Source organism: Perognathus longimembris, unplaced genomic scaffold, assembly GCF_023159225.1.
Source record: "Perognathus longimembris pacificus isolate PPM17 unplaced genomic scaffold, ASM2315922v1 HiC_scaffold_5367, whole genome shotgun sequence".
NCBI lineage: Eukaryota > Metazoa > Chordata > Mammalia > Rodentia > Heteromyidae > Perognathus > Perognathus longimembris.
In genome coordinates this window covers 58,170-67,393 of record NW_025960786.1, presented here as the reverse complement: position 1 = coordinate 67,393, position 9,224 = coordinate 58,170, and the positions used below count along the sequence as shown (strand labels likewise).

At 67.5% G+C, this 9,224-nt stretch overlaps 1 protein-coding gene across 1 annotated transcript; it reads left to right on the top strand.

The window, feature by feature from the left end:
• The first annotated feature begins 999 nt into the window (after positions 1-999).
• On the top strand, positions 1,000-6,555 carry LOC125345177 (potassium channel subfamily K member 1-like). Its single transcript, XM_048337400.1, is given in 3 exon segments — positions 1,000-1,372; positions 1,375-1,533; positions 6,292-6,555. Coding segments are annotated over 3 exon segments (792 nt in total). The 3' UTR covers positions 6,552-6,555.
• The last annotated feature ends 2,669 nt before the right edge of the window (positions 6,556-9,224 follow it).

The following is a 9,224-nucleotide window of genomic DNA, read 5'->3' as shown; positions in this document are numbered from 1 at the left end:
AAGCAGGCTTTCGCGCGAGCGGACGTGTTCAGGCTTGTTCCTGGTGGAACTTCTGGGAGGAGGCGTTCACGGGGTTTGAAAGGGGCCCCGGCCTGGCTGGCTTCTCTCTGCCTGGCCTTTCTTGGGTGAAGGACCCCTTTTTTTTTTTTTGGCCAGTCCTGGTCCTTGGACTCAGGGCCTGAGCACCGTCCCTGGCTCCTTTTTTGCTCAAGGCTAGCACTCTGCCACCTGAGCCACAGCCCCACTTCTGGCCGTTTTCTATATATGTGGTGCTGGGGGAATCGAACCGAGAGCTTCATGTATACGAGGCAAGCACTCTTACCACTAGGCCATATTCCCAGCCCGGGTGAAGGACCCTTTAAGGGGATTTGGGCTCACACTAAGACCCAAGTGTTTCCCACACTTTCGGTGAGGGCTTGGTGGCATCTTCGAATGTTTGGAAATGACTGACAAGAGAGAGAAACACAAGGAACTGTCGGTTCCCGAGAGCCCATTTCGGTAGCTTCCGTGTAAGCTGTGTGCCGGTGGCCCACACCTGTCGTCCTAGCTGCTCAGGGAGGCTGAGGCCTGAGGATCAGGGTTCAAAGCCAGCCAGGCAGTGAGACTCTTGTGTCCAGTTGACCACCAACAAGCCAGAAGCGGAGCTGAGTCTCAAGCGGTAGAGCGCCAGCCTTGAGTGAAAATAGCTCGAGGACAGCGTCCAGGCCCTGAGGTCAAGCCCTAAGGTTCACACACACACACACACACACACACACACACACGCACTCTGTATGGATGAGGAGGGGTGGGTCTATTGAGTGGCTCACTGTGTACTTTGCTGGGCCCTCCGTCGGTGCCCGCCCTGTGCACACACACCCGCTGTTTGCACACACGTACCACCAGTTCTCCTCACACACCTTTACTTTCAAGGATTCCTGGAACATTCCGGAGTGGTCTGCTGGCAGTGGGGCGGGGGGAGGGTGCTGGTGTGGAGACACTGAGTGGGTGAGGGCGGGCGGGATGGAGCTGCCGGGGAAGGGGCGTCGGGGAGGAGCTGGTTCTGCGGGGTCACGCGTGGCCCCCCCCTTCTTGGGTTTCCCCTCCCCCCGGGCCCCCCCCCCGGCCCCGCTGCCCACTCGGCGCCTCTCCCCTCCCGCAGGGTACGGCCACACGGTGCCCCTGTCGGACGGCGGCAAGGCCTTCTGCATCGTCTACTCGGTCCTGGGCATCCCCTTCACCCTGCTCTTCCTGACGGCCGTGGTGCAGCGCGTGACCGTCCACGTCTCCCGCAGGCCCGTCCTCTACGTCCACCTCCGCTGGGGCTTCTCCAGGCAGATGGTGGCCCTGGCCCACGCCGTCCTGCTGGGCGTCGTCACCGTGGCCTGCTTCTTCTTCATCCGGCTGCCGTGTTCTCCGTCCTGGAGGAAGACTGGAACTTCCTCGAGTCCTTCTACTTCTGCTTCATCTCCCTGAGCACCATCGGCCTGGGCGACTACGTGCCGGGGGAGGGCTACAACCAGAAGTTCAGGGAGCTCTACAAGATCGGCATCACCTGTGAGTCCCGGGCCCCTGGGGTCCCCTCCGCCCCGCCCCTGGGTCCCCCCTTCCCTGCCCCTGGGTCCCCCCCTTCCCCGCCCTGGCCGCCCTAGACTCACACCTTCTCACGACCTCCATCTCGTGCGGCCGGGAGCCTGTCAGCAGGGTCTGAGGTCCAAGGATCGTGGTTCAAAGCCCACCCGGGCAGGGAGTGGGAGCTGAGGGTCCAATGGTGGAGGGAGCAAGGAGAGAGGGAGGGAGGGGGGGGAAGGAGGGAGGGAGGGAGGAAGAAAGGAAGAAAGGAAGGAAGGAAGGAAGGAAGGAAGGAAGGAAGGAAGGAAGGAAGGGAAGAAGGAAGGGAGGGAGGGAAGGGAGGGGAGGGAGGGGAAGGGAGGGAAGGGGGGAGGGGAGGGAGGAAGGAAGGAAGGAAGGAAGGGAGGAGGAAGGGAGGGAAGGGGGGGAGGAGGGAGGAAGGAAGGAAGGGAGGAAGAGCTGAGGGACAGCGTCCAGTTCCTGAATTCAAGCCCGAGGCCCAGCACGAAAACTAAACCTAGAACCCCGCGGAACCTCCGCTACTCATGTTTCACACACAGCTTTCAATCGCTTACCAGTTGCTTAACCTAAAGCTGAGTCCCAGTGTAAACCCGCGCGGTCAGCGCACACCGTGCGTGATGGGGCGGCGTCATGAAGTGTGCGGCCCCTGTGGGAGGGAGCACGAGAGAGAGAGAGCCACGCCTCGGTGCAGACGGCGCCCGCCCGCCCGCCCGCCTGCCCCGCTCTTGAACTTCCCGGGGAATCCTGAGCTCGCTCGGCCGGCTCCTTCCGGAGAGGCGGCCTGGCGTTCAGTGCGCTCGGGACCCTGTAGAAACAGGCACGGGAGTCAGGGGGCTCTTCATAACTTTACAATGACTCTTGTTTGTTTTTTTGGCCAGTCCCTGGGCCTTGGACTCAGGGCCTGAGCACTGTCCCTGGCTTCTTCCCGCTCAAGGCTAGCACTCTGCCACTTGAGCCACAGCGCCACTTCTGGCCGTTTTCTGTATATGTGGCGCTGAGGAATCGAACCCAGGGCTTCATGTATACGAGGCAGGCACTCTTGCCACTAGGCCGTATCCCCAGCCCGACTCTTGTTTTTGATTTAGCACATCTTACAAAGCGTGAGGTCCCGTTCACAAGGCGCGCTCTCTCCGTCCCGTGCTCACGGTGGATCCTTGGATTCGGGGGTCTCTGACGCTCGGCGTGCTCGCTTGAGCTGGTCCTCGAGCCACGTCTGCGCTCCTGGCTTTCCGCTGGCTGACGGGCGCTGTGTCTGGTGGACTTTGCTGTCTGCCCCGCTGGCTCTGAGCGGGGGTCCTCGGCCCTCGGCCCGCTGCGGAGGGGGCTCTGAGCGGGGGTCCTCAGCCCTCGGCCCGCTGCGGAGGGGGCTCTGAGCGGGGGTCCCTCAGCCCTCGGCCCGCTGCGGGGCCGGCTCTGAGCGGGGGTCCTCAGCCCTCGGCCCGCTGCGGAGGGGGCTCTGAGCGGGGGTCCTCGGCCCTCGGCCCGCTGCGGAGGGGGCTCTGAGCGGGGGTCCTCAGCCCTCGGCCCCGCTGCGGAGGGGGCTCTGAGCGGGGGGTCCTCAGCCCTCGGCCCGCTGCGGGGCCGGCTCTGAGCGGGGGTCCTCAGCCCTCGGCCCGCTGCGGAGGGGGCTCTGAGGCGGGGGTCCTCAGCCCTCGGCCCGCTGCGGAGGGGGCTCTGAGCGGGGGGTCCTCAGCCCTCGGCCCGCTGCGGGGCCGGCTCTGAGCGGGGGTCCTCAGCCCTCGGCCCGCTGCGGAGGGGGCTCTGAGCGGGGGTCCTCAGCCCTCGGCCCGCTGCGGGGGCCGGCTCTGAGCGGGGGTCCTCAGCCCTCGGCCCGCTGCGGGGCCGGCTCTGAGCGGGGGTCCTCAGCCCTCGGCCCCGCTGCGGGGGCCGGCTCTGAGCGGGGGTCCCTCAGCCCTCGGCCCGCTGCGGGGCCGGCTCTGAGCGGGGGTCCTCAGCCCTCGGCCCGCTGCGGAGGGGGCTCTGAGCGGGGGTCCTCAGCCCTTGGCCGCCTGCGGAGGGGGCTCTGAGCGGGGGGTCCTCAGCCCTCGGCCCGCTGCGGGGCCGGCTCTGAGCGGGGGGTCCTCAGCCCTCGGCCCGCTGCGGAGGGGGCTCTGAGCGGGGGTCCTCAGCCCTTGGCCCGCTGCGGAGCTGGCCCGCGCAGCCCCCTTCCTGCCCGCGTCCTCCCGGGGTCTGCGCGGCCTCGCGATGCCACACGGGCTTCCCAGGGCCGGGCGCGCGCACCTTGGCACCAAGCCCGGGGGCTCCCAGGCCTCTGCTCTCGAGTCGCGGGGCTTGGGGCAGCGAGCCCCCCAGGAGGCTCTCGGGGGTCCCTGAGGGCTACTTTGGCGCCCACCCCGGGCTTTGCTGTGGGGCTCCGCGGCCCGCCCGCGTGCCCCTCCGGGGACCGGCTCCTGCTCGCTCGGGGTCGGCAGGGCCTTTTCTTTTTCATGTTCCCACCCTCGCCCTTCGATATCGCCCCAAGAAGCTGAGGGCCGCGTCCCCATGAATTGGCCTCTTTGTGACTCACAGAACGTAATGACCGGGCGTCCAGATGCGGGCGGCTCGGCCCCGTGGCCGTCACCATGGCGACCGCTGCTGCCTCCCCCCCCCCCTCCCTCCCCGATGGGGTGGTGAGGGCCACGGAATTACAGGGTGGGGCTTTTTTGTCGTGGTTTGGTTTGGTTTTCCTGTGTGAATTCAGCAGCACTCTCCTTTAAGGATGCAGCTCGTCAGTGAGCTCTTGCTCTTCCGTTTCTTCACGTGTGGGGCGGTGGAGCGCGTGTGTCACACATGTGGGGCGGTGGAGCGCGTGTGTATCACACGTGTGGGGGCGGTGGAGGCGCGTGTGTCACGTGTGGGGCGGTGGAGCGCGTGTGTGACACGTGTGGGGCGGGTGGAGCGCGGTGTGTGACGCGTGTGGGGCGGTGGAGTGCGTGTGTCACGCGTGTGGGGCGGTAGAGTGCGTGTGTGTCACACGTGTGGGGCGGTGGAGCGCGTGTGTCACGTGTGGGGCGGTGGAGTGCGTGTGACACGTGTGGGGCGGTGGAGTGTGGTGACGCGTGTGGGGCGGTGGAGTGTGTGTGACACGTGTGGAGCGGTGGGGTGCGTGTGTGACGCGTGTGGGGCGGTGGGGCGCGTGTGTGACGCGTGTGGGGCGGTGGGGCGCGTGTGTGACGCGTGTGGGGTGGTGGAGTTCGTGTGTGACGCGTGTGGGGCGGTGGAGTGCGTGTGTCACGTGTGGGGCGGTGGAGTGCGTGTGACGCGGTGTGGGGTGGTGGAGTGTGTGTGACACGTGTGGGGCGGTGGGAACATGTGTGTCACACGTGTGGGGCGGTGGGGTGCGTGTGTGACGCGTGTGGGGCAGTGGAGCGCGTGTGTGACGCATGTGGGGCGGTGGGAGTGCGTGTGTGACACGTGTGTCACACGTGTGGGGCGGTGGGAACACGTGTGTGACGCGTGTGGGGCAGTGGAGTGCGTGTGTGATGCGTGTGCGGCGGAGTGTGTCACACGTGTGGGTGTAATGCGTGTGTCACACGTGTGGGGCGGTGGAGTGCATGTGTCACGTGTGTGTGATGCATGTGGGGTGGTGGAGCGCATGTGATGCCTCCCCCCCTTGTCACACGCCTGTGGTGCTGTCTCTCCCCCCTCCCCCTCTTTGTCGCACGCCCGTGGGGCTGTCCCCCCCCTTTGTCGCACGCCCGTGGGGCTGCCTTCTGTCCCCCCCCTTTGTCGCACGCCCGTGGGGCTGTCTCCCCCCTCTCCCCCTTTGTCGCACGCCCGTGGGGCTGTCCCCCCCCCTTTGTCGCACGCCCGTGGGGCTGTCCCCCCCCTTTGTCGCACGCCCGTGGGGCTGTCTGCCACCCCAGGGTCTGGTTAAACAGCGAGGAAGGCGGCGTCAGGCCTGAGTCTTGGGGATCGCAGGCAGGCCGGGGGTGCTCACAGACCCCCCCCGGGGTGGCGCCCCCCGAGTCCGCGTGCCCGGCCAGCGGGAGCCTTGCAGCTCGCGGGGTTTCTGGAAACCGTCTACGTGTTTTGCCACGGATCCGCGAAGTTAGCGTTTTCCTTATGCTCGGGTTTGGTTTCGTCTCCCGCTGCTTCCTGGGATTTTAATTTGCTGTTCGGAAGCCGAGGTTTGGAGGATGTCGAGTCTAGCTTAAAACGGACACGCTCCGTCACCCCACGGCGAGAGCGCGCGCTGCCGCAGCCGCGGCTTCCCCCTGGGGGGCGAGCGGCTCCCGGGCGCCGAGTGACCCGAGGAGGCCCGGGGCTGAGGACGGCGGTTCAAAGCCAGCGCAGGCGGGGAAGCCCGCGAGACGCGTGTCCCTCCAACCCGCAGAAAGCGGGGAGCGCGGAGCTACGGCCCACGGGGTGGAGCCCCAGCCCCGAGGGGAGGCCGGGGGACCGCGCCCCGGCCCTGACTTCAAGCCCCAGCTCGGGCGCGCGCGCACACACACACACACACACACGCACGCTCGGGTACTAAGGTTAGCGGTGGGTTTTGCGGGCCTCCTGAGGTTGGCAGCTCGCCCCACGTGCTCGTTCTCCCACGTTGCCCCCCGCCGGGCAGCTCCTCCCTCTCTGAGCCGGGGACGTGGGGCCTTCTTAGACTGGGACCCCTCGCCCCGACGCCCTCCTCGGCCTCCTGCCCGGGGGGCGGGGCCAGGCCCCGGGGCGCGTGGGTGGGGGGGCCTGAGACGCCGCTGCCCTGTGCCGTCCACGCAGGCTACCTGCTGCTGGGCCTGATCGCCATGCTGGTGGTGCTGGAGACGTTCTGCGAGCTCCACGAGCTGAAGAAGTTCCGGAAGATGTTCTACGTGAAGAAGGACGAGGACGAGGACCAGGTGCGCATCGTGGAGGAGGACCAGCTCTCCTTCTCCTCCCTCGCCGAGCAGGCGGCCGGCGCCAAGGAGGCGCAGAGGCAGAACGAGCCCTTCGCGGGGACCCCGGCGCCCGACGGCCCCGACGGCTCTGTGAACCACTGAGGGACGGCGGCGGGGTGCGCGGGGTCGGGGTGGCTCCCCGCCTCGGAGTCTCCGCCGCGTCCGTTCCCAGGAGAGCACAGAAGCCGAGGGGACGCTGCCCCGAGAAACACGACTGATCGCGGTCTTTAAAGTGGAGCAGAGGACGCCGCGCACTGTCGGGTACCGGGGAGGGGTGCGCTGTCGGGGTGCCCGGGAGGGGGTGCACTGTCGGGTGCCCGGGAGGGGGTGCACTGTCGGGTGCCCGGGAGGGGGGTGCACTGTCGGGTGCCCGGGAGGGGGTGCACTGTCGGGTGCCCGGGAGGGGGTGCACTGTCGGGTGCCCGGGGAGGGGTGCGGCCCTGTCGGGTGCCCGGGAGGGGTGCACTGTCGGGTACCGGGGAGGGGTGCACTGTCGGGTGCCCGGGAGGGGTGCACTGTCGGGTACCGGGGAGGGGGTGCGCTGTGCTCCCTTCCTTCACGGGTGGCAAAAAGCTCGGCTCCACTACCGGGAAGTGAATACTTGAAGCAATAGCTGCGGTGGAGACAGCGGATTTTCTACTTTTCACGGGGGATGTTGGGTTTGCATAGGAATCGTTTAGCGAGGGCTAAATAGCAGCCTTTATATTTAAAAGCAAAAAAAAAGAAACCTGTAGAGAAGGGTTTTATAACTAGCTTTGCAGCGCCCCGATTTGCATGCGCCTATCCAAAATGATTATTTTTGTAGAATCTAAGTGCCCTCCACTATTTATAACAACTAGGTTACCACTAACCGTGGTACATAGGACATATACAGATGTTTATAAACCTGTACATCTGGTTTAGCTCAGCGGGCCTTCATCGTCCCTCTTAATCCAGGATTATAGACAGTTTTTCTTTTGATTTCTCTTCCTGCTTGCTGAAGAATCTGGGATTCCCATGGCGAGCGGAACGAAAAGCTGACGCGTGAAGAGCCATTGTGCTCTACGGCAGTGAACGTTCCAGACCGCAGGTGGATGGGGTCACAGCGGACGCCCACATAGGTCCTATATGCACAGATTCTGTTGTTTGGAGGGAAGAAGCGGCGAACGGCAGGGTTTGTGGGAACGTGAGGAGGGGGGTGATGTTTTACAGCCACCGGGACTGAAGCACGGACCTTGGACGCAGCGTCCCGGGTGAGCAAATCCTGTTACGTGATACTCCCGACATTCTCAGTGCAGAAGCCGAAATAAACGGAAGCCATGGCCAGCTGCGATCCTGTGTGTTCATGCATCGAACGCCTCCCCGGGGGAGAAAGTGGGGTGTGGGGCACGGGGGAGGGAGGGGGAGAAGAGGGGGACAAGGAGTGGGGCATGAGGTAGGCACGGGGGAGGTGGGCAGGGGGGTAGGTGTGGGGGGCAGCGCCGTGGGGGTCAAAGGGGAGGAGGGTATGTGGGGGGAGGGGTGCAGGGTGGGTGGGTGCGTGGGGGGAGGTGGCTCACCCTTCCCGTGGCCCCGCCCCTCCTCACCTTCCCTGTGGCCCTGCCCCCTCGCCCTCCTGTGGCCCCGCCCCCTCGCCCTCCCCGTGGTCCCCGCCCCCTCATCCTCCCCGTGGGTGTGGGCCCCACCCCTCCTCACCCTCCCGGTGGCCCCTCCCGTGGCCCCGCCCCTCCTCACCTTCCCTGTGGCCCTGCCCCCCTCGCCCTCCCGTGGCCCCGCCCCTTCTTGCTCTCCCCGTGGCCCCCGCCCCCTCCTCACCCTCCCCGTGGCCCCGCCCCTCGCCCTCCCCGTGGCCCCGCCCCCTCATCCTCCTGCGTAGCCCCGCCCCTCTGCCTTCACAGAGGGATTTGCTTCCAAGCTGAACAAGTGGAGGGGCCAGATGGAGGGGGAACCCCGGATGGAGGGGGGACCCCGGATGGAGGGGGGGGGGCCGGGGATCTTTTCTGAACGCTGGCGTGCGCGCACACACACACACACACACACCCGCCTTGGGCCTGGACACGATGTGTGCTAGAAGAGGCGTGCGGAGGTGACGGTGAACCGGGAGAGCCAGGATGGGCTCGGGAAGCCCCCGAGTGCAGAGCACAGGGCGGATGGAGAACGTCCCTCCGAACCCCAGAGCTGCCCGACAGCAGCGCCGCCCCGCCCTGCTCAGACGAGGTCGGCGTCCCGGGGGTGTGGCCGCCCCGCCCCGCCCCGCCCCGCCCTGCTCAGACGAGGTCGGCGTCCCGGGGGTGTGGCCGCCCCGCCCCGCCCCGCCCTGCTCAGACGAGGTCGGCGTCCCGGGGGTGTGGCCGCCCCGCCCCGCCCTGCCCTGCTCAGACGAGGTCGGCGTCCCGGGGGTGTGGCCGCCCCGCCCCGCCCCGCCCTGCTCAGAGGAGGTCGGCGTCCCGGGGGTGTGGCCGCCCCGCCCCGCCCCGCCCTGCTCAGACGAGGTCGGCGTCCCGGGGGTGTGGCCGCCCCGCCCCGCCCTGCCCTGCCAGACGAGGTCGGCGTCCCGGGGGTGTGGCCGCCCCGCCCCGCCCCGCCCTGCTCAGAGGAGGTCGGCGTCCCGGGGGTGTGGCCGCCCCGCCCCGCCCCGCCCTGCTCAGACGAGGTCGGCGTCCCGGGGGTGTGGCCGCCCCGCCCCGCCCTGCCCTGCTCAGAGGAGGTCGGGCGTCCCGGGGGTGTGGCCGCCCCGCCCCGCCCCGCCCTGCTCAGACGAGGTCGGGCGTCCCGGGGGTGTGGCCGCCCCGCCCC